General features: G+C 35.7%; 1 protein-coding gene and 1 pseudogene across 1 annotated transcript; one reads left to right on the top strand and one right to left on the bottom strand.

Moving 5' to 3' along the window:
* Positions 1 to 524: 524 nt before the first annotated feature.
* On the top strand, positions 525 to 1,451 carry LOC119510865 (olfactory receptor 5H8-like). The gene has a single exon (XM_037805319.1). The coding sequence runs from the start codon at positions 525 to 527 to the stop codon at positions 1,449 to 1,451; it is 927 nt and encodes a 308-aa protein (XP_037661247.1).
* Positions 1,452 to 24,864: 23,413 nt separating this feature from the next.
* On the bottom strand, positions 24,865 to 25,152 carry LOC119531316 (annotated as a pseudogene).
* Between the last annotated feature and the right edge of the window lie 243 nt (positions 25,153 to 25,395).

Below are 25,395 nucleotides of genomic sequence, written 5' to 3'. Positions count from 1 at the left end.
GCATCCCTTCTCCAGTTTTTCCTCCCTGTAGCCTATTTTCTACAATATCATGTAATTAATTTTAAAATATCTTACAATACCATTCCCTGTTCTAAAAGATTTCAGTGCATGCTTATTGCCTGAGGGATAAAGTTCAGGATCCTGCACATGGCATTCAATTCAGTTTGTAAACCAAACCCTTCAAAAATTTTTAATCCTGAATCTGATAATGTATCACACTCACATAGAATTTCCTTTCCACTCTCATCAGCATCCCTATATATTTAACATCCATGCAGAATATGTTTTCCTAAATCTGTTAATTCCTCCACATTTTGAACTGATTCACTTGCATTCATTTCCATTTCTTCCATCCTCCAAAATAGTTTCCACCAATTATTTTAATATTAAATCAAATTAAAATGTCATTTTGATAAGAGGAGGGTTTGATTTCCATTCCCTCCCCCAATATTTTACTTACAAATATTGAGTGAATGTTCTTTTTACATTTGCTCCATTTTATTTCAGTGACATTGATTGAGGACATGGAAAAGGAAAATGCAACATTGCTGACAGAGTTTGTTCTCACAGGACTCATGGATCGACCAGAGTGGCATCTCCCCCTATTCCTGATGTTCTTGGTGGTATATCTCATCACCATGATGGGGAACCTAGGACTGATTGCTCTAATCTTGAATGATCCTCACCTTCACTCACCCATGTACTTATTCCTTGGGTGTTTAGCATTTGTAGATGCTTGGTTATCATCCACAGTGACTCCTAAGATGTTAATTGGCTTTTTAGCCAAAGTTGCAATGATCTCTTTCTCTGAATGCATGATACAATTTTTTTCGTTTGCAATCAGTGTAACCACAGAATGTTTTCTCCTGGCTACAATGGCATATGATCGATATGTAGCTATATGCAAACCTTTAATTTATCCAGTTATTATGACCAATAGACTGTGCATGCAGTTGTCAGTTCTGTCATTTATTGGTGGCCTTCTTCATGCCTTAATTCATGAGAGCTTTTTATTCAGATTAACCTTCTGTAAATCCAACATAATACATCACTTCTACTGTGATGTAATACCACTGTTTAAGATTTCCTGTACTGACCCTTCTGTTAATTTTCTGATGGTATTTATTTTCTCTGGTTCAATTCAGGTATTCACAATTATGACTGTTCTTTTCTCTTATACATCTGTTCTCTTTACAATCTTAAAAAAGAAGTCTGTAAAAGGCATAAGGAAAGCCTTTTCCACCTGTGGAGCCCATCTCTTTTCTGTCTCTTTATATTATGGCCCCCTTCTCTACATGTATGTGCAACCTAGATTGCCTCAAGCAGATGATCAAGATATCATGGACTCTCTGTTTTATACTGTTATAATTCCTTTTGTAAATCCAGTTATTTACAGCCTGAGAAATAAGAAAGTCATAGATTCACTGGCTAAAATGTTAAAAGGGAAATAATAAAGTGAAGTTCTCTTAGTAATACATTTTCTTGTGATTAAAACAGTTATAAAATTGTTCAGTTTGAATTGGCTATGATTGGGTTAGTGCCTTAAGTTTACTGTAAGTATAATTGTCCTAAAAAATTTTATAAACTTGTTATTGTGTTGTTGTTTTTTTGTTTGTTTGTTTTTTCATTTTAACCAGGCAACTTTGCATAACACAGTCTATGAAATTTTACAGGAAACTATTACATTACTATCATTACTAGCATTACTCTGATAACAAAGCCAGATAAAGACATCACAAGTAAAATATAGACCAATTTCTTTTTGAATATAGATGTAAAATTCCTCAACCTGATACTAGCAAATTGAACCCAACAGCATGCTAAATAATTACATGCCATGCTCCAGTGTTTAAATGACTTGAGCTGTTAGAACCTAATTAGTTCCTTAAAATGTTTGTGTATATTATTCAAAACATACAAGGAATTTTAATCATGTCATACATGTCATTCAAACAGAAAACAATTGTAAACATGTTAAGTGCTTATAAGTTCTTTAATGTGATTCTGTAAATGTATTAAGTGGTAACACAGTGTGGGTCCTCTGAAATGGGCTTGAGTAAGATGTCTTTGATTTCTAAAACACTGTGTATCCTGGAGACCATATCACACTTAACTCTATATTGGGGGCAAACTTGTGTTTGGGTGAGCTCATGTAAGTCCCAGCAATTCTGCTAGCCATCAATAACTTTCTAAATAGAAATGTTAAATTTCAGTTCTTATAGGGATTCACTTCATGAACCACACAGAGAAATAAACAGAAATGGGAATTCAATGAGAAAAAAATGTGAAGTGAGTTAAACCAGTGAAGACAGGGCAAAACTGTAAGATGCTGCTCTCAGCTCAGTGTGCATAAATGAGATATGAGAAAAGATGTGTTGCCTTTCACTCTGCCCTTTCCAGTTGTGTTTGTATGCTGTTGGGCCTTCTGAAAACCATCAATAATTCAAAAGTCTAATAGATTAGATAGAAAAATTAGAATTAAGTTGGGGCGTGGGACAGGTCAAAAAAGAGATATGACACAATAGCAGTTTTCCCAGAATTAAAATAAGTTAGTAAAATATATAAATCAATAACACTTTAATATTATTGGTATGTGTTGTTGAAAACCAAGGGGTTTGGTTGCATATTACGAAAATTCAAATAATGTGATGATGTGATATTTCAATGCCCACTGGATGAATGAGGAGATATGAAAATGACTGAGATCTTGGATATTTTATTCCTGAAAAGTCCTTGAAAGATAGCCTTCCCTACACTCCATAGTCTTTAAGTATAATGACGCATCTATCTTTAGGTCTGCACCCTTCTTTTCTACTCTTAACACTAAAATTCTGCACACATTCCTACTGGAATAGCACTGAGAACCCAATCTTTAAAACTACTCATGTCTGTGTTTTTGCAAAACTCTAGGTACTTGTCCCCCACATCAAGTCTTGCTTCCCAAACACTGTTGCCCAATTATTCTTCATAAAGATAGCTCTAACTAAATCATGTGCCTTTTCAGTAGCTTTTAATGAATTACCATTGTTAACAAATTATATGTATATTTGGTATAGATAGATGATAGATACATAGATAGATCTGTATATTGTGGGAAACTGAGTCTTCCATGTTGCCTGAGGCATATCTAGGGTGGTGGCTTAGAACGCTGAGCCGCAGGCCTGCATAGAATGCCATGCAGGCCCGCCCTGTAAAGATGTGTGTCTTGTGACTACCATTATCTTAAACCTAGATTGTATTCACCTGATGTAAACCTAGATTGGATACACCTGATGTAAATATAGGTATCTGGTGGGCTCTCCCCGACCTGAGCACCTTTAGCATATACACCTGATCTTCTGAAATAAATAGCTGGAGCAAGGCTGCATTGTCCTCCACTTAGCACGAGATGCAAGTGGGCCCCCTGCTCCCTTAATTCTTAGCTTTGTGTCCGTGTCTCATTCCTGCGTCGCCCTGTCAGCAATAGTATATATTCTGTATATATACATATTTCCATAATTTTTTATGTTTGTCCTTCAGTGCAATCCCATCTCTTATGTCTTCTAGAAATTCAACAAAATGTCGAGCCAATTCATGTGACCTCATTCTCCCCTATGTTAAAAATGTATTCCATTTTGTACATCACTTCAGTGTGATACTAAAAGCGAGGTAAAATATGTACCTGTGTGAAGTCCACATTTTGAACATGATATTCTGTCAGTTGCTATAAAAAGTAACTGTTAAAATATACTTGTGTATTATTTAGTGGATATTTAGATGTAAATGATGTTTATATATTGTCAAGTTCATCTAGTTGTCTGGAATACTGGTAATTAAAACAACTCCATTGAAATACTAATTATATTATAGAAATGCTCTTTATTATGAAGGTGCAATTATTTTCTTAACCTGAAGATTAAAGGAATTCATATTTTCTTTATATTTATATACATGTAGATATATATACATATTACATATATATTTTTCTTGATATTTTACAATAAACTTCTACTGTTCAGAATATTACTAGACAAAATGTTCCTAGATTGTACTCAAAGAAACAAGATATTAGGATTCAGGTAAATACACACAAGCAGGCAATTAAAAGCAGAACAAGTTTTTTTCAAAATCTAGGTTGTGGACTAGTATAGCAGAATATTATTGAATATGTGTATAAGTTATATGCCAAAATTTCCCTGATATATGCCTATTACTAATAGTAGTAGTACTATTAGTGTTATCAGTTTCATTCTGTAGTATTCACATTATCATCTTGGTTCTGTTAAAACTGATTCTCAAACTCAGAATCAACTGGAGAGCTTGTTAAATCTCACATTGTTGGGCTCTATCCCTAAAGTTTCTTTCATTTATTTGTAATGATGATAACATTTGTTGAGCACTTGCTGTGTGCGAAACACTGTATCAGGTACATTCTGTGTAGGAGCTAATTTAACCTTTACAACTCAATAAAGCCAGTTTTTTACAATCCTCATATTATAGATAGGAAATTGAGGTGCAGAGCAATTCAGCAACTTGCACAAAATGAGTCAGTCAATAAATGGTGGAAACAGAATGTGAACTCAGATGGTTTGATTCCCCACCTCTCCTTACCTCCATCACCAAGACATCCCTATGCCATTGTTCAAAAGAAACAAAACACATTTACAACTTTCAACCAAAACACAATGGCAAATGGAGAACTCAAATATTGGTAAAAATATTTTCTTCTTCCTTCACCAACTAGTGAGACAAAATTCTGCTTCACTTCTTGATCAATCTTGTAATTTACTTTTTATAGAATAATTGTCTTCCAACTTTTTTTAGCATGATCCACAGTAGGAAATGCATTTTACTTAAGTGTATCAACTATTACACACATCTAAGAAGTGAAATTAGGAGCTAAATTTAAAGTATTATGAATTAATATATATATTGACTAGGGGCAATGGAATTGGTTTTTATTTTCTGTTAGAGAAGTTGTAGGTTTACAAAAGAATCATGAGTAAACACTGAGTTCCTATAATATCCTCTTATTAACACCTTGCATTAGTGTGGTACATTTGTTACAATTCATGAAAGTAGAATTTTAAAATTGCTTCATTTTCCTGGGCTGATCAAGCAAATACCATGAAATCGGATGGATTAAATAATTTGAATTTATTATCTTATGATTTGGAGGCTAAAAGAAAGTCCAAAATGAAGGCATCATCAAGATGATGCTTTCTCCTCAAAGACTGTGGCTTTGTAGGGCTGGCTGCTGGCAATTCTTTGTCCTTAGCTTGTCACATGGTAGCCTCCCCTGGACTTTCTATTCTCTTCTCCGTTCATTGATTTCAGCTTCTTGTGGTTTTTCTCTCTGTTTGTTTGAATTTCACTGTGCTTATAAAGGACTCCAGGGAAGAGGATTAAGACTTATCACAATTACAGTGGCCCACACCTTTTTTTAATGCAATTTATTGAGATGTGTTCACATACCATACAATCCATCTAAAGTATACAGTTGATAGCTCATAGAATCATTGCATAGTTGTGCATTCATCACCACAATAAATTTTAGAACATTTTCATTATTCTCCCAAAAAAGAAAACCCTAAACATTCCATACTCCTTATACCCCTATCGTTGACTCCTAGTATTGGTGTGATACATTTGTTACTGTTGATGAAAGAATATTAAGATATTACTATTAACTCTAGTCCATAGTTTGCAACAGGTACATTTTCTCCATATACCACTCTATTATTAACTCCTTGTGTTCTAGTTTGCTAATGCTGCGGAATGCAAAACACCAGAGATGGATTGGCTTTTATAAAAAGGGGGTTTATTTGGCTACACAGTTACATTCTTAAGGCCATAAAGTGTCCAAGGTAACACATCAGTAATCGGGTACCTTCACTGGAGGATGGCCAATGGCGTCCGGAAAACCTCTGTTAGCTGGGAAGGCACGTGGCTGGCATCTGCTCCAAAGTTCTGGTTTCAAAATGGCTTTCTCCCAGGATGTTCCTCTCTAGCAAGCTTGCTCCTCTTCAAAACGTCACTCACAGCTGCACTCCGTCCAGTCTCTTTGAGTCAGCATGTTTATATGGCTCCCCAGATCAAGGCCCACCCTGAATGGGCAGGGCCATGCCTCCATGGGAGTATCCCACCAGAGTCACCACCCACAGCTGGGTAGGGCACATTCCAAGCAAATCTAATCAGCACCAAAAGTCTGTCCCACAAGACTACATCAAAGATAATGGCATTTGGGGGACAAAATGCATTCAAACTGGCACACCTTGTAATAGTGTTGTACATTTGTTCTAGTTCATGAAAGAACTTTTTTAATATTTGTACTGTTAATCATAGTCATTGTCTACCACAAGATTCACTGTATTATACATTTCAATGTTTTAATCTCCAGCTTTCTTTCTGGTGACATAGATAAAACTAAATTTCCCCTGTCAACTATAATTACACACAATACAGCCCTGTTGATTATATTCTCAATAACATGCTACCATCATCTCTATCCATTTCCAAAAGTTTAAGTTCAATCCAGTTAAAAATTCTGCACATATGGAGCAACTGACCCCCATTCTCCAGCCTCATTCTATCTCCTGGTAATCTATAGTCTAGATTTTTAAGTCTATGAGTTTACATGATATATTTAGTTCATATTAGTGAGATCCTATGATAATTGTCCTTTTATTTCTGCCATTTCATTCAACATAATATCTTCAAGGTTCATCCATGTTGTCACTGTGTCAGGACTTCATTCCTTCTTAATTCTGAATAGTGTTCCATTGAATATATATACCACATTTTGTTTATCCATTGTTCTTTTGATGGATCCTTGGGTTGGTTGCATCTTTTGGTAATTGTGAATAATGCCACTATGTACATTGGTGTGCAAATGTCTATTTGCATTCTAGGAGAGAAGATTTTGATAGACACGTAAGATTTTCCCCTGCCCCAACATGCAGTATGGTAGATTGATTACAAAATGTCCAAAACTCTACTCATGTCTGCACTCTTTGCAATATAACTTCGAAGGTCTTCCCATCAGAAGACGGACTCTGTTTTTCCACCTCTTGAATTCTATTAGCCAATAGAATATGGGGACCACACCTTATTAACTGAAGTAACCTCATCAGACAGTCCTACTTACAATGGGGTAACACCCAAAGGAGTGGATTAAGATTAGCAACATGTTTTTTCTGGGGTACATAGAGTTTCTGATCACCACTCTCCACCCTCTGGACTCCAAAAAGCATGTTTTTTCTATATGAATAATATGCTCATTTGATCACAATATTCCAAAAAGCCTTAAGGTATTTCAAAAATAATGCTTAGTACAAAGTCTCATCAAAGTTGATTATGCGTTGGTCTAACCTGTGGCATAATTCTGCTCTGTCTGATGGCCTGTACCACTTACTACAGTTCATCACTTTAGTAGGAATCCCTATGCTGCACAATCCTATGTTTGTTTTAACTTTTCTTCTACTAACATATTCAACCTAAATTACCCCCTTAACCACATTGAAATATATACTTCAGTGTTACTTGTATTCAAAATGTACTGCTACCATAACCAACATCCATTACCAAAAGTGTTCCATCACTCAAAGGAGAAGCTCTGTCCAATTTAAGCATTAACTACCAATTCCCTATCCCCACCCCACCCCTGGTAGTCTAGATTTTGACTCTAGGACTTTCCTTATTCTGATTATTTCATATCAGTAAAGTCATACAATTCTTGTCTTTTTATGTCCGATATTACCTTCATAGAATGAGTTAGGTAGTTTTCCATTTTCTTCAACTTTTTGGAAGAATTTGAAAAGAAATCATGTTAATTCTTGAAATGTTTGATAAAATTCCCCTGTGAATCCGTCTGGCCCAGGGATTTTCTTTGTAGGAAGATTTTTGATGACTGATTGAATATCTCTGTTGTGTACAGTTGTACATAGTATCCTGGTAGGATCTTTTTTTTTCCTGCAGTACCTGTGGTAATGATCCCTCTCTCATTTCTGATTTTATTTATTTGCAATTTCTGTCTGTTTGACATTGTCTGTGTAGTTAAGGGTTTATCAATCTTATTGATCTTTTCAAAGAACCAAGTCTTGATTTTATTGATTCTCTCTATTGTTTCTTTCTCTTCTTCAATTCATTTGTTTCTGCTTTAATCTTTGTTATTTCTCTTCTTATATTTGCTTATGGTTAGTTTTCTGCTCTTTCCCTAGTTTATTACATTGTTCAGTTAGGCCTTGGTATTAGCGCTTTCTTCCTTTTTAATGTAAGCATTTAGAGCTGTAAATTTCCCTCTCAGCACTGCCTTCTTGCATCCCATAAGTTGTGGTATGGTATGTTCTCATTTTCACTGATCTGCAGATACTTACTGATTTCTCTTGCAATTTCTTCTTTGACCAACTGATTGTTAAGAGTGTGTTGTTTAAACTCCATGCTGGTCAAAGTTCCAGTTCTTTGGTGGTTATTGATTTCCAACTTCATTCCATTGTGATTGGAGAAAATTCTTTGAATTATTTCAATCTTTTTTAAAATTATTTGCTCCTGTTTTGTGTCCTAGCATATAATTTATCCTGGAGAATGTTTCATGAGCACTTGAGAATAATGTATATCCTGCTCTTTGGGGATGCAACAATCTATATATGTCTGTTAAGCCTAATTCATTTTATCATATTATTTAGGTTCACTATTTCCTTGTTGATTCTCTGTCTAGTTGTTCTACCTTTTGAAAGAGTGTTGTGTTGATATCTCCCACTATTAATGCCAGTGTTTGTCTCATGTACTTTGGAACACCTTAATTCAGTGCATAGACAATTATGATTGTTATTTCTTCTTGGTGGATTATCCCTTTCATTTCCATAAGATCTATTATTTTTCTATTTATTCATTCAAATTATCTTTTATGCTCTTCTAGTGTCCCCTTGATATCCCTTATCTCTTTATCCACTTCATTGAAATTAATTTAGGCTATTTGTATGAACATGTTTGATAAGTTGTTCCAAATTCTAAGTCTTCTCTGACTTTATTTTGGTCATTTGGCTTGGCCATATCTTCTTTCTTCTGATGGTTTGTGATATTTTTATTGTTGGTTTCTTGGCATTTGATTATCTTCATTAGACTATTTTGAAAGTTGGTTTCCCTCATTCATCTAATATTTTATTTTTGCTTGGGTTTGCATTGAAAGTCTCCTTTGACACATGGTTTGTCAGGAATTCCCAGGCACACTAATGTGGAGGTCTATCTCAGGGGAAGCAGTGCTTTTCAAAAGTCTATGGAAAGCTGGGCAGAGAAGCAGCTTGCCAGTCTGCACTTTCCTCATCTTCCCAGAAGATGGTGCTGTTTGGCTACCTCTTTCCTACAACCTCACCTCTCCTGGACTTCCCCAGCCTGCTGGGCAAGGTCCAGACTAGGTGAAAATCCAGTGACGGCCACAGGACCCCACATATGCTGGAAGCCACTGGATCTGGGTGGGGAAGGAATACTGTGCACTAAGGCAAAGAGTCCAGCTTGTTGGTGTGATTCGTCTTTGTCTAGGGATTTCCAGACTCCTGTGTGGAGACATTCCAGGCTGCAAGTCTGGGAGATTGGATTTCACAAGCAGCAGCCATCCCAGGAGTGCACTGCTTTTCACCAGCCAGCAAGACCACCTTGGGGGGTGAGAGAGGGGCACCTGGCAGTGCAATGCAACTCTCTTACCCTTGCCTCTCTGTTAATTAAATAAAAAAGCCATGGCCATAAAACTCCTAGAAGATAATGTTGTGAAGCATTTTCAAGATCTTGTGGTAGGCGTTGTTTCTTGGGCCTTATACCCAAAACACAACAAAAGAAAAATGTATTAATGGGACCTCCTCAAAATGGAATACTATTGTACTTCAAAGGACTTTGTCAAGGAGTGAAAAGGCAGTCTACTCAATGGAAGAAAGTATCTGGAAACTGCATATCCAATAAGCATTTAATATCCAGAATATATTTTAAAAATCCTACAACTCAATCATAAAAAGACAAACAACCCAATTTAAAAGTGGGCACAAGACTTGAATAGACACTTTTCCAAAGAGGAACTACAGATGGAAAAAGCACATGAAAAGATGCTCAATATCACTAGCAATTAGGGAAATGTAAATCAAAACCATAATGAGATATAATTTCACATCTGCGATAATGGCCACTATTGAAAGAACAGTAGAATACAAGTGGTGAAGAGGATGTGGAGAAATAGGAGCACTTATTCACTGCTGGTGGGAATGCAGAATGGTATAGCTGCTGTGGGATCAAGTTTGATGGTTCCTCAAGAATCTAAGTATAAAATTGCCATACAATACTTCAATTATGCTACCAGGTACATATACTCAGAAGAACTGAAAGCAGAGTCACAAAAAACATTTTCACACTGATGGTCACAGCAGAATTATTCAAAATTGACAAGGGATGGAAACAACCCAAGTGTCCATCAACTTATGAATGGATGAATAATATGTGGTATATACATACAGTGGAATATTTTTCACCTGTAAGAAGTGAAGTCCTTGTGCATGCAACAACCTTGTTCATATTAAGTTGTCAGAGAAATGCAAATAAAAACTACAATGAGATATTACTTCACATCTTTTAGTTAAAAAGATAGACAAAAACATGTGTTGGTGAAAATGTGGTGATACTGAAACCCTTTTAAGTTGCTATTGGGGTTGTACAATTTTGCAACTACTTTGGAAAAAAACCTGGCAGCATACTTAGATATATACCAAAAAGGAATAAAAATCTATCTCTAGTGTATAAACAGTTGTACATAAATGTTTGTCACATTATTCATAACCAATGTACAGTGTATATGGAGAGACAAAAAAACAAAATAGTCAAAATAAACTGAATAAGAGGACAAAGTTGGAGGGTTCACATCACCAGGTTTCAAGACTTACTATAAGCATTGAGTAAGCAAGACAGTGCAGCATTGTAGAAAGAATAGACTGGTAGTTCAAGGCAACAGAATAGAGAGGCAAAAATGACACCCACATATGGTAAACTGATGTTGAGAAACAAGCAAAGATGATTCAGTGTAGAAAGGATAGTCTTTAAAATAATAGTGCTGGCCATAATTACATGGAACTTTGAATAGGAAGTGAGATCTTTTAGGTTTGCACACAGTAATGTGAAATTCTAATACATCCCAAAGTAATTTGGGCAGGAGAATGAGGATATATTTTCAGGGCCCCCTGGGGAACTGGGGAAAAATGCAGAAATGTTGGACTTCTCCACCTGGGTTGTTACTGATATTCTCACAAACACTGAGGATTAACAATTTGGTAGGATGAGCCCTCGATCCTGGGGTGTGCCCTTATGAAGTTTATTGCTGCAAATGAGAGGCTAAGCCTACTTGTATTTGTATCTAAGTATCTCCCCCAGAGAACCCCTTTGTTACTCAGATGTGGTTCTCTCTCTCTAAGCCAATGCAGTAGGCAAACTTGCAGCCCTCCCCACTATGTGGAACATGACCCCCAGGGGTATAAATCTCCCTGGCAACATGAGACATGACTCCCAGGGATGAGCTTGGATCTGCATCATGGGAGTGAGAAATTCTTGACCAAAAAGAGGAAGTGAAATGAAACAAAATAATGTTTCAGTGGCTGAGAGATTCTAAATGGAGTTAGAGGTCACTCTGGAGGGCACTTTTACATGCTATATAGATATCCCTTTTAGTTTGTATTGTATTAGAGTAGCTGGAAGGAAATACCTGAAGCTGTCAAAATGCAAACAGTGGCCTTGATTCTTGAAGATGATTGCATAGCTATGTAGATTACACAGTGTGACTGTGATTGTAAGGCTCTCATGGCTCACGCTCCCTTTGTCCAGTGTATGCACAGATGAATAGAAAAATGGGGACAAAAAAACAAAACGAAAATAGGGTGGGATGGGGGGTGGAATGTTTTGTATGTTCCTTTTTACTTTTTTTATTTTTAGTTTTTTGTTTTATATTATTTATGGAGTAAGGAAAATGTTCGAGGGTTGATTCTGGTGATGAGTGCACAACTATGTGATGGTGCTGTGAATGGTTGATTGTACACTGTAAATGATTATATGATATGTGAAAGTATCGCAATAAAACTGTATTAAAAATAAATAAGTAGTGCTGGAACATTAGGCACACTTATGCAAAAACATGATCCTAGTCAAAGACCTTGCACATACTCCCCAAATTAACTCACAGTGTGACACAGAACTATCTGCAAACCTCAAAACTTAAAATTACTAGAAGGAAAGAGCATAGGTGATTGTCCTAGTTTGCTAATGCTGCAGAATGCAAAACACCAGAGATGGATAGGCTTTTATAAAATGGGGGTTTATTTCACTACACAGTTACAGTCTTAAGGCCACAAAACGTCCAAGGTAACACATCAGTAATCAGGTACCTTCACTGGAGATGGCCAATGACGTCCGGAAAACCTCTCTTAGCTGGGAAGGCACATGGCTGGCCTCTGCTCCAAAGTTCTGGTTTCAAAATGGCTTTCTCCCGGGATGTTCCTCTCTAGCAAGGTTGCTCCTCTTAAAAACGTCACTCATAGCTGCACTCCATTCAGTCTCTTTGAGTCAGCATGTTTTATATCGCTCCACTGATCAAGGCCCACCCTGAATGGGTGGGGTCACACCTCCATAGGAGTATCCCACCGAAGTCACCACCCACAGCTGGGTGGGGCACATTCCAAGCAAATCTAACCAGCACCAAAAGGTCTGTCCCACAAGACCACAAAGATAATGGCATTTGGGGGGACACAATACATTCAAACTGGCACAGTGATCAACAGTTTTTTGATGAGTTTTAGATACAACACCAAAAGCACAGTCCATGAAAGAATATATTGATAAGTTCAGGTTATATTAAGATTAAAAACTTCTGTTCTGTGAAAGCATCACTAAGACTATTAAAAGACAAGCCATGGACTATGACAAAATATTTGCAAACAAATTTCTGATAAAATCCACAAAGAATTCTTAAAGCTCAAAAATAAGAAAACAGAATGACCCCATTAAAAAACAGGGTTGGAGACACCAGCAACCTGGCAAAGCAGGAAGATCTGCCCACAAGAAAACCTTGAAAAACAAGCAGAAACTCTTAGAGGTAACTTTCTTAGAACTTTGGAGAACAACCAAGGGAAAACAACAAAGAGAACAATGAAACAGTAAAAAAAAAAAAAAACCTAAAATGACATAGGAAACTTGTGGGACACTTTCATTGTTTCCTGGCCTCTCTCTTCCCCCAGAGGTCATTGATGTTTCCAGTCCATGGCCCTGCTATCTGGCTATTAGGATGCTTAATACATGGATTTAGTGTGTTTATAGCTCCAATAAATTCCACTACCTGAAAGACTGTCTCAAGACAATCATTTGTGTCTCCTAACCTGGAATTTACTTGGGGCAGAGAAATGGTGGGGAAAGTAGCACAGAAATGAGCAAAATGCAGTCACCTTGGTCAAAACTAATTGAGACAAAATACAGCTTTAGGGTCCAGGGGGAGAATTTCTTTATTTGGGAAGGGAACCCTGGACATGCAGGAACATTGTTGCTTACTGGAAAATTTTTTAAAACTACCATACATATGTATGTGCAGAATACACATACATATGTATGTGTATTTTTTCTGAAAAGAACCTATCACAATGGCCTGATCTACATGCTCAGTATAAACTTAGATAAGCATTGATTCAGAGCCTCAACACAGATCCCATCTGAACTAAGAATTCAACAATGAAAAACAAAACTACCCAAAACAGCAAAACCTGGGAAAGAGGGAGACTCAGACTTCCAGTGTTAACATATAAAATATTCAAATTATCAGGTATCAACAAAAGAATCACAAGTCACATAAAAAACAGGAAGATATGGCCCATTCATAGGAATACAATAAAGCTGCAGAAATAGCACTGAGATATCCAGACACTGGAACAACTACTCAAAGGAGTCTGTTCTAGTTTGCTAATGCTGCCAGAATGCAAAACACCATAAATGGATTGGCTTTTATAAAGGGGGTTTATTTGGTTACAAAGTTATGGTCTTAAGGCCATAAAGTGTCCAAGGTAAGTCATCAACAATTGGGTACCTTCCCTGGAGGATGGCCGATGGTGTCTGGAAAACCTCTGTTAGCTGGGAAGGCACATGGCTGGCATCTGCTCCAAAGTTCTGTTTTCAAAATGGCTTTCTCCTAGGATGTTCCTCTCTATGCTGCAGTTCCTCAAAAATATCACTCTTAGTTGCACTTGGGATATTTGTCCTCTCTCAGCTTCTCCAGACAAGAGTCTGCTTTAAATGGCCATCTTCAAAATGTCTCTCATCTGCAGCTCCTGTGCTTTCTTCAAAGTCTCCCTATTGGCTGTAGCTCATCTTCAAAACATCACTCACAGCTGCACTGAGTTCCCCCTGTCCTTCAGCTCATTTATATGGCTCCAGTGACTCAACTTAGACCCACCCCGAAAGGGCAGAGCAACACCTCCATGGAAATTATCCAATCAGAGTCGTCACCCACAAATGGGTGGAGCACATCTCCACAGAAACACTCAAGGAATTACAATCTAATCAACACTGATAATGTCTGCCCACACAAGATTACATCAAAGATAATGGCCTTTGGGGGACATAATACATTCAAACTGGCACAGAGTCAATCTCCTAAATATGATCAATGTGTTAAATGAAAGCATGGGCAGAGAGCTAAGGGAAATCATGAAATTATACATGGAAGAACTAAAGTTTTTAAATGGAACCAAATAGAACTCTGGAAATGAAAATTACAATAACTGAAAAAACTAGAGTGGCTAAATGGCAAATTTGAACAGGTAGAAGAAAGAAAAAGCAATCTCAAAGGTATGATAACTGAAAATACAAACAGTTATAGGAAGAAAAAAGAATGAATAAAAGTAATCAAGCAGAGCCTCAAGAACCATGGAAAACTCCTAGGGAAGAGAAATAGAAAGTGAGACAGAAAGACTATTTGAAGAAATAATGGCTAAAAACCCCAATATGACCAAAGACATGAATATACACATCCAAGTTGCTCAGAAAACTCCTAATAGGTAAACTCATAAAGATCCACACCAAGATATAATGGCATCAAAATGTCAAAGGCCAAAACATATATAATCATGAAATCAGTGAGAAGCTAGCTAAATATCATGTACAAGGACTGTCAATAATTTTAAGTGCTAATTTCTTATCATCAGATACCATGCAGGCAAGAAGGCAGTAGGCTAATATCTTTAAAATGCAGAAAGGAAAAATAAAAATGGCAACAGGGAATTCTATACCCAGCAAAAGTATCCTAAAAAGTAAGGAAATTAATATATTAAGAAATAAACAACATTCATTACCACTAGACCTGTTCTATAAGAAATACTATGAGAATATTTCTGGATGGAAGTACAGGACTTGAAGTCATGTGAGGAAATAAAGATCCACTAGAAATGTAGCCACATAGATAAGTATATAGCACAATATTGTCTTATGTTTATTTTTTATTTTTTACATGATGAAAACAGAAAGTGTGTAAATAAAATCATAATTCCATTATATTGGTCAGAAACCATAAAGGTATAAATTGTGAAACAAATAATATAAAGTGGGGCTGCAGAGGGATATCGGAAAAAAGATTCTGTATCCTATTGAAGTTAAGTTGTGTCAAATTAAACTAGATTATTTTAGATTTAGAATATTAAATATAAACCATATGGGAACTACAAAGAAAATATTTAAAACTATACAAAAAAAAGGGAAAGGAGGAAAAAATTAAACTGTTTCACTACAAATGATCAAATAAACAAAAAAGAAGGCATTAACAAAGGAAATGAGTTAAAAAATCATATGACATATGAAAACAAATTGCAAAATGTGTGCAGTAGGTCCTGCATTATCTTAAATTACTTAGGATATAAATGGATTAAAATCTCCAATCAAAAGGCATAAATTGTCAAATGAATTTAAAAAGCATGCTCCAACTATATGCTGTATAAAAGGAATACCCTTAGACCAACAATGTAAATAGGTTGAGAGTGAAAGGATGGGAAAAATATTCCATGCAGATTGTAATCAAAAGAGATCTGGGGTGGCTATACCATATCCGACAAAAGAGACTATAAGTCAAAAAACCTGTTGTAAGAAAAATGGAAGTATATCAATAAAATATCAATAATTCAAGAAGATACAACAATTATAAAAATATGTACATCTAATAACAGAGTCCCAAAACACATGAAGCAACACTAACAGATTTGAAATGTTTAATTCTACAATGATAATTATTCTACAATAATAGTTGGACATTTCAATACACTATTTTCAATAATGGAGAGAATTGATTGGAGATAACTCTACAAAAAAAAAATTGTTCAAAAGATCAACAAGTTAACAGAGGACTTGAACAATACTATAATACTACAAACCAACTAGACTTAACAACAGCAGAGTATGTGTTCTGAACTGCCCATGAATCATTATCCAGGATGGTCTAAATATTAGGTCACAAAAAAGTCTTGATAAGTTCAAGAAAGATTGAAAACATACAAAGCTTCTCCAACCACTATAGAATAAACTAAAAATTGGTAATAGAAGTAATTCCAGAAAGCCACATTCTTCTTATAGAAGAATGAATATAAAAACACAACTTATCAATAGTTATGTGACTCAGCAAAGGCAGTTCTCAGAGAGAAACTAATAGTCATATATACCTACATTAAAAAAGATCTTGGAGGAGCTAAGGTGGTGGCATAAAGAGGTGTTGAATTTAGTTAGTCCCTGAAACAGCTAATAAACAACTAGGAACAACTAGTAAATAATCTGGAGCAATTCCTGGGGGACAACCATGACTGTCCACATATTGTACACCAACCTGGATTAGGTGGAAATGCTGAGATTGCAGCATAAAATCTGTAAGTAAAAACTGCAGAAATGTGCCGGGAACCCCTCCCCCCATGGCAGCCTGGGCTGCAAGACCTCACTGTAGGAGAGAGCAGCATTCCAGAAGTAAGTGAATATACTGCAACCTAGCTCCAACTGGGGTTTTAATTTAAAAATGTGGACTGCTGAATATAAGCTACAAACATAGATGAGCAGCAAATTACCCTGAGGATGCTCCCAGTGGAGAGGAGGTGGGGCTGACAGGAAAAAAGTTAATTAAAAAAAATACAGAGAATTTTATAGACCGACCTTAGAGAGCCAGAAAATACCTGTGCCCCAGGAGGGGGAGCCCAGAAGACTAGGTGTTCTATCTGACCAGTGGGCAAAATTGGGGGAGTGGGCATGGACTGGCTCTGAAAGGGAGCTTTCTTTCCCTTTTTCTCTCTCTCAACCTGAGTGCCTCAGTGGAGCCTCAGCCATTTTCAGTTCACAGCACTCTGACCCAGACAGGGGTGGAACTGACAGAGTCAGAGAGACAAAGGAACTATTGAAATGCTGAAGATAGCTCCCTAGAGGGTGAATCTTCTCTAACAGGAAGGAGGTGGGGCCTAACTCTAGCATCTGCCCTCCCCTCAGAACTCAGGCCCCAGGGCCTGGGGGAAAACAGTCAAAACAGAAACAAACAAAGCTAAGAAGTAAAGGGGCTTCACCTCTTCACACCAGTAGGGAGCAACAGGCTGACAGGTGCCAACTGCTGGGCAGGTTAGGAAAAGCACAGTGGCTAGAGACCTCACAGGAGAGTCTGTCAACCTCTAAGACACACCCTCAGGGAGATTTGAAACTGAATATAACCCCACTCTGAGATCTGAACCCATTCTGGTTTGGGAAAATCTGATTGGAGTAACCAGGGAAGCCAGATGCCTAGACAACAGAAGACTACAAACTATACTGGGAAGGATGGAGATATGGCCCAGTCAAAGGAACAAAGTTACACCCCAATCAAGATGCGGTTGAGATATTGTTTCACTTTAATGAAACAGTCACTTAAAGATTTTCAAAGAAATATGCTAAATCAAATAAAAAACCAAATCAACGAGTTCAGGGAAGACACGGCAAAAGAAATGAAGGAAAGAAAGAAAACACTAGGTGAACATAAAGTAGAAATTGAAAGTTTGAAAAAACTACTGGCAGAATCTATGGAAATGAAAGGTATAGCACAAGAGATGAAAAACACAATGGAGACATACAACAGCAGCATTCGCAAGGCAGAAGAAAATACTCAGGAACTGGTGAACAAGACACATGAAATCCTACACACAGAAGAACAGATGGGGAAAAGAATGGAAAAATATGAGCAACTTCTCAGGGAATTGAATGACAACATGAAGCGCATGACTGTATGTGTCATGGGTGTCCCAGAAAAAGAGAAAGGAAAGGGGGCAGAAGCAATAATAAAGAAAATAATCAATGAAAGTTTCCCATCTCTTATGAAAGACATAAAATTACAGATCCAAGAAGTGCAGCATACCCAAACAGAATAGGTATGAATAGACCTACGTCAAAACACTTAATAATCAGATTATCAAATGTCAAAGACAAGGAGAATCCTGAAAGCAGCAAGAGAAAAGCGATCCATCACATACAAAGGAAGCTTGATAAGACTATATGCAGAATTCTCAGTAGAAGCCATGGAGGCAAGAAGGATGTGGTGTGATATATTTAAGATACTGAAAGAGAAAAACCACCAACCAAGAATCGTATACCTGGCAAAACTGTACTTCATATATGAGGGAGAGTTTAAAATATTCTCTGACAAACAGTAACTTTCTGAACAAGATACCTGCTCTACAGGAAATACTAAAGGGAGTACTACAGACAGATAGGAAAACAGAAGTAGAAGTTTGGAACACAATTTTGTGTAATGGTAGCACAACAATGTAAGTACACTCAACAAAAATGACTGTGAGTATGGTTGAAAGAAGAAGGTTAGGATCATGTGGTACACCAGAAGGAAAAAGGAAAGATAAAGGCTGGGACTGTTTAACTCTGAAACCTAGAGTGCTCAACAATTGTGATAAAATGTAGAAAATATTTTTACATGAGGGAGAACAAATGAATGTCAACTTTGCAAGGTGTTAAAAATGGGGTGATATTGGGGGAAAAATATAATCAATGCAAACTAGAGACTGTAGTTAACAGAAACATTGTATTATTCTTCCTTTAATGTAACAAAGGCAATATACCAAAGCTAAATGTCTATAAGAGGGGGATATAAGTGACAGGTACAAGACTCTTGGCATTGGTGATGTTGTCTGACTCTTTTATTGTACTGTCGTTTAATCCTGTCTTTCCTTTTGTTGCTTTTAATCTGTCATTTTTTTCTTTCTTTCTGTTTCTTTTTCTTTTGTCTCTCTCCCTTCTTTGACTCTTTCTCCTCCTTTGTGGAAGAAATGGAGATGTCCTTTATATAGATAGTGTGATGGTAGTGCCTGCATAAACACATCATTATACAGGGAACCATCGATTGTTTACTAAGGATAGAATGTATGGTGGGTGAACAAAACCATCTTAAAAAAGCAAAAACAAAAAAAAGCATGATGAAGAAACCTTGAGGGCACTATATTGAGTGAAATAAGTCAGACACAAAGTGACAAATATCGTATGGTCTCACTGATATGAACTAATTATAATATATAAACTCATTTACATGAAATATAAGTTACCAGGGTATAGAATGAGGCTAAAGAATGGGGAGTGGTTGCACATTATGAACAGAAGGTTTAACTAGATTGAACTTAAGTGTTTGGAAATGGACAGAGGTGATGGTAGCATTTTATTGTAGGAGTAACTAACAGTGCTGAATGGCATGTGAATGTGGTGGAAAGGGGACGCTTAGAGTCAGGTATGTCACCAGAAGTAAAGTTGGAGGCTAAACTATCAGAATGATAAACAGTGAATGTGGTGGAAAATGTCCATGATTAACTGTACAAATAATAGAAATCTCTTTCATGAACTAGAAAAAATGTGTGCCACTATAACTAGAAGTTAACCATAGACGGGTATATAGGGAAAAAATATACCTATTGCAAATATGTACTACAGCTAGCAGTAATTTAACATTCTTTCATCAACAGTAAAAATGTACTATACTAATACCATAAGTCAATAATGGAGGGGGAAGGGGAGTTAGAGGTATGTGAGGATTTGAGTTTTCTTTTTTGTTTTTATTTCTTTTCTGGAATAATGGATGCACTGCTGTACGATGGTACTGTGGGCAACCGATTGTGCACGTTGGATGATTGTATGGTATGTGAACAATCTCAATAAAATTGAATTGAAAAAAAAGGTCTCAAATAAATAATCTAAATTCACATCTTGGGGAGCTACAAAAAGAAGAACAATATAAACCTAAGGTTAGCAGAAGGAAGGAAATAATAAAGATGAGAGCTGAGATAAATCAAATAAAAATAAAAAAAACAGAATCAACAAAATTAAATTTTTTCCTTGGAAAATATCAGTAAAGTTGACAACCCAATAGGTAGACTGCAAAAAAAGAGAGATAATACGAAAACCTAAAATGAAAAGTGAAAGAGGAGACACATCTGTTTATTTTTCAAATATTAAGAGGTTTATATGAGAATACTATGAACAATTGTTTGCTAAAAAAAATCAGATAATATAGGTGAAATGGATGAATTCCTAGAAACACATATTTACCTAGATATACCAAAGAAGAAATAGAAGATCTTGATAAGCAAAGAGACTGAATGAGTAATCAAAAACCTCCCAACAAAGGAATTCCATGACCAGATGATTTCCTTGATAAATTCTGCTAAACAAGGTATGAACAGACTCCAAACAAAAGAAGATATACAGAAGGAAAAAAAGCATAGGAAAATAAGCTCCATAATTTGTCATTAATGAATTGCAAATTTTAAAAATGTAATATCTGTTAGAATGGCTAAAAACAAACAAACAAACAAACAAAACAGATAATAACAACTGCTGGTAAGCATGTGGAACAAAGAGGTATAAAATCCATCTTGTCAGAGGATCTCAAAATTTTGGTGTCTGAACTCCCTTATGCTCTTAAAAATTATTTAGGGCCCAAAGAATATTTTACTATGAGGATTTTATCTATCTGTATGTCCTACACAAGAAATTAAAACTGATAAATTAAAATTATAAATTTTAATAAGCATTTCTTTAATAATTCATTCAAAAATAAAAGTGGTAAACCTATTAGATGCAAACTTTTTAAAATTTTATTGACACTTGTTGATAGGTGCATGGAGATCTATTTTGTCTGTATTTGTCATTTTCCATAATAAAACTTTAAGTGAACTATTTAAAACAAAACCTAAAGAAAGAAGTTCCAAGTACTTTTAAAAGAGTCCTAGGACAGGACAAAAAGAATCATTCCTTTTTTGATTGATTTGTGATGTTATTCTTTCCATACACTTTGATTTGCATCTGGATAATATTTGGTTTTCGAAATTCCATTTCATGATGAAAATACTCAGAAAACTAGGAATTTAAGGGAACTTTCTCAACTTGATAAAGTACATTTAATTAAAAAAAGCCAAAAATAAAAAAAATAAAAACTAACAATACTCAATGGTAAAAGACTGAAAATTTCCCCCATAAAGTCAGGAATAAGACAAAGAATGTCTGATTTGACCACTGCTATTCAGTAATGGATATGTATCTTTCTTCTTGAAATAATATGAAGTCATTTAAATTATTGTAATTTATCACACATTTTAATAACTGATATCTGCTTCTAATCTCCTATATTTTCTTGGCTTATCTTCCTGACAGATTTTAGAATCTGTTTACATATCTCATCATGTGCCATTTCTGGTATTTTGATTACAATTAAATTAAATTCTTGCTTAGTCTATAAAAAATTCATCTAACTAACATTAGAGAATTATTTGGATGATTCACCAAACGTATATCCCAGACTGATTAAATAATTAAAGGGGAAAAATGGAAAAATCTGAAAATATCAATGATTATGCAATTTCAGAATAGGAAGTTTCTAAGCAGCAAGAGAATTGAAGCTATTTCAAAAGGAATGATCAATAGATATGAATATTTTAAAAAGAAAATTTCTGTACATGTCAAAACATCATGAGAAAAATTAGAAGGCAAGCAAATTATTGAGAAAAAAATTAAACACACCTGTATATAAAAGTTCTATAGCTTTTTGTTGCAAATTGTATATATGAATAACAAGAAAAATATAAGGCTCAGTGAAAAAGTAGGAAAAAGACAAAAGCAAGAGGTTTTCAGGAAAAATTAAAAATAATCAAAGGTATGAATAATGTTTAAGTTTATTAGCAATAAAGATATAAAAGTCACATTATTTTATATATCATCTTCACAGGACATGCATATTGAATGCCCCAATATGTCAGACACTGTATTAAATATTGATAATATAATATAAAATATGATATCATACTCAAAAGAAAATAAGCCTTTATTCTATTATTCAAAGTTACAATTTATTATTCATTCTTTAAAATGTGCTTATATCTATCACTTCTCTCCTATCATAGAGTCTCTCCAGTTATACCTCTCTTCACCTATTATGTAAATTATTGTGGTTAGTCTCATTTCTTCTAATCTCCCTTTCCAATAAAATGCCAGATCATTCTGATAATATAACCATATTACTGTGCTCCCAGGAAGACATCAATATTTGATGTTTATAGTATAAATTCAGATTCCTTAGGGTGGCAATAAGTTTCTCAGTAACCTGATACATTTTTGTCCTTTGCCACATTCACCAATAGGTCTCACTATCAGACCTGCTAGCTTTCTCTCTCTGTCCATCCATTGCTCACATCCCTTATCCCCACCCTAAGGTCAAACTTATTTCCATAAACATTGACTCTACTCATGATATTAATCCTGTTTTCCCCAATTATCAAAAATATTTCCATTCTTTAAGGTGCTAGACTGATCTCCATTGATTAAACTCCCAAAGCACGTTATATACATACAACAAAATCCACAATTGTTTGTATATAAACTGCATTGCTTTTTATTCATAAATGAATGTTCAGTATCCTTATTAGATTGTACACATTATGAGATTAAATGTGATTAAGCTACAGCAAGTGGGTGTGTAAAATGCTAGGAGAAAAAGACAGTATTAACCGAATCCCAGCCTTATATGCAGGTGACCTAGATAAATGATTATAATCTATTCCATGTTTCAATGAATAGATTGAAACATGAAAAATAATGCCTAACATTTGGTAGGTAATATACACAAAAGTTCAAATATAGCGCCTAGGAGATAATAGAGTCTCAGTACGTGATTTTTCTTTCTCTGTTAGCAGAGTGACCACATGAAAATCTCTTAATGTCTTGGGCCCTGAATTTATTTATTTGAAAAATAGGAAAAATAGTGCCCTTCCTACCCACCTGACAGGTAAGCATCAAATACAAACAGCTAAGAAGTACACAAGAAAGTTGCTCAATATCACTAGCTATTAGAGAAATGGAAATCAAAACCACAAAGAGATACCAATTCACACCTACTAGAATGGCCACTAATAAAAAAACAGAAATCTACAAGCATTTGGAGAAGTAGGAACACTCATTCATTGCTGGTAGGAATGCAAAATGGTGGAGCTGCTGTGGAAGACAGTTTGGCAGTTCCTCAGGAAACAAAGTATAGAACTGCCACATGATCGAGCAAGCATACTACTAGCGATATACCCAGAAGAACTGAAAGCAAGGACTTGAACCGATATTTGCACACTGATATTCAAAGTGGCATTATTCACACTTGCCAAAAGATGGATGCAACCCAAGTGTCCATCAATTGATGAATGAATTTAAAAAATACACATTAAAAAAAATTATATATATATATATATATATATGATGGAGTATTGTTCAACTCCTATATATATATGATGGAGTATTGTTCAACTCCAAGAAGGAATGAAGGCTGGATACATGACACATCATGGATGAATCTTGAGGACATTTATGTTGAATGAAGTAAGCCAGATGCAAAACAATGAATAATGTATGCTTATTATATCAGCCCTCTGCATCTTTGAGATGGTAAGACTTAATATACATTTAACATGGAGCCAGGTTCTGCCTTCTACCTTGCATATTAGAATTCTTTATTTTAAGATTTTCTGGAATGCTATTTATAAAAGGTACTCATACTTGCTTTCTTATAATTATATCACTGGCTGCTTAATTCATTGTAATAAACACTGATATGTCATGGTTTCTGTAAATCTTACCTTTTTAAGGTGCATTTAAACACAAAGTCTGAGTCATCCAATAACAGCTGTGGTAAGGGCCCTGAGGTTCAAGGTGGTAGTTATACTTTTCATTTACAAAAATAAATATCTTATTAAGGAGAGAGTTTAAGATGGATCTCTTTTAAATGGGTTGCTTTCTAATGTTTGATCCTTTGTGTCAAGTGGGGATCCTTGACACAAAAGGCACACATGATTTTGACAAATGAGACCCATTGTTGATTACTGTGGCTCTAGCGCCATTCTCTTACCAAGGCAAGAGAATGTTTTGAAAAAAATCCTTTTCACATTGTTAGCTATTTTGTGAAAATTAATATAAATTGCTATTTTAGAGGAATGCATTTAAAATAACCATTTAGAACTTGGGGACACTTTTTATTCTTAGGCATTTTCTTTGGTGATGCCACTAGAGTGCCTCAAGACAAAAGTGGTGTGACATACAACTGATTACTGTGGTGTCAGAGAACTTCCATTCAGCCCTTTAAATTACTAAAATCTGAAACCAAGCAGACAGAAATTGCTGTTAACATAAAGCTGCTTAAAACACACTTCATCTTAGGTATTTCCATACCAGTAAAGTTATCATAGACTTTTTTACATCCAGATGGAGTTATTTGTACTTATTCACACCAGTTTTTGTTTTTGTTTCATGTATTTAAACTAGTGCCAACTATATCCATAGTTCAAGTGTCATTATCCTACAGCATCAGGGCCCCTCACTCTCAATGTATGGGATATCACAGTACTTGATATAATTGCATGCCCATTGCTGCAGAGCCTCATTCAAGATTTCCTGGGACAGGCGATGGGCATATGCAAAAACTACAATATTGAGCACTGATGGTTACTTCACTTCCTCTCTGATATTAACTGGAGAAGTCATAGTAGGCAGAAATCTCTCTTCTGGCATAAAGCTTTCTTCACTTGCATGTCACTTCTCTGTGTTAAATGTCATAGGAAATGGGAAAGTTTTCTTTGATTTCATGCAGCCCATGTAATAAAGAGCTTTGACTGAGTAGAGGAAACCAACAGCAAAGTCCACTTCAGCAACATCTTTGGCAAACACGAAGAGTCCATCCACATGATGTTGACCAGTAATTCCAATCGCTAGGCCATGTCAGGCATCAATGCTCCCTTTCACTACTCTTCACATGTAGTGTTTATCTGGCCCTTCAGAAGTGACTTGGCCCACTCAGGCCTAGGGCAGCAACAGTCCTGCACACATGCCCAGCACCTC

The sequence above is a fragment of the Choloepus didactylus genome, chromosome 1, assembly GCF_015220235.1.
Source record: "Choloepus didactylus isolate mChoDid1 chromosome 1, mChoDid1.pri, whole genome shotgun sequence".
Taxonomy (NCBI): Eukaryota; Metazoa; Chordata; class Mammalia; order Pilosa; family Megalonychidae; genus Choloepus; species Choloepus didactylus.
The sequence above is the reverse complement of the archived record's forward strand: the minus strand, read 5'-3'. Positions and strand labels throughout refer to the sequence as shown.

Coding starts and splice junctions, on each gene's coding strand:
- LOC119510865 (XM_037805319.1), top strand. CDS start 525: ATGGAAAAGGAAAATGCAACATTGCTGACAGAGTTTGTTCTCACAGGA.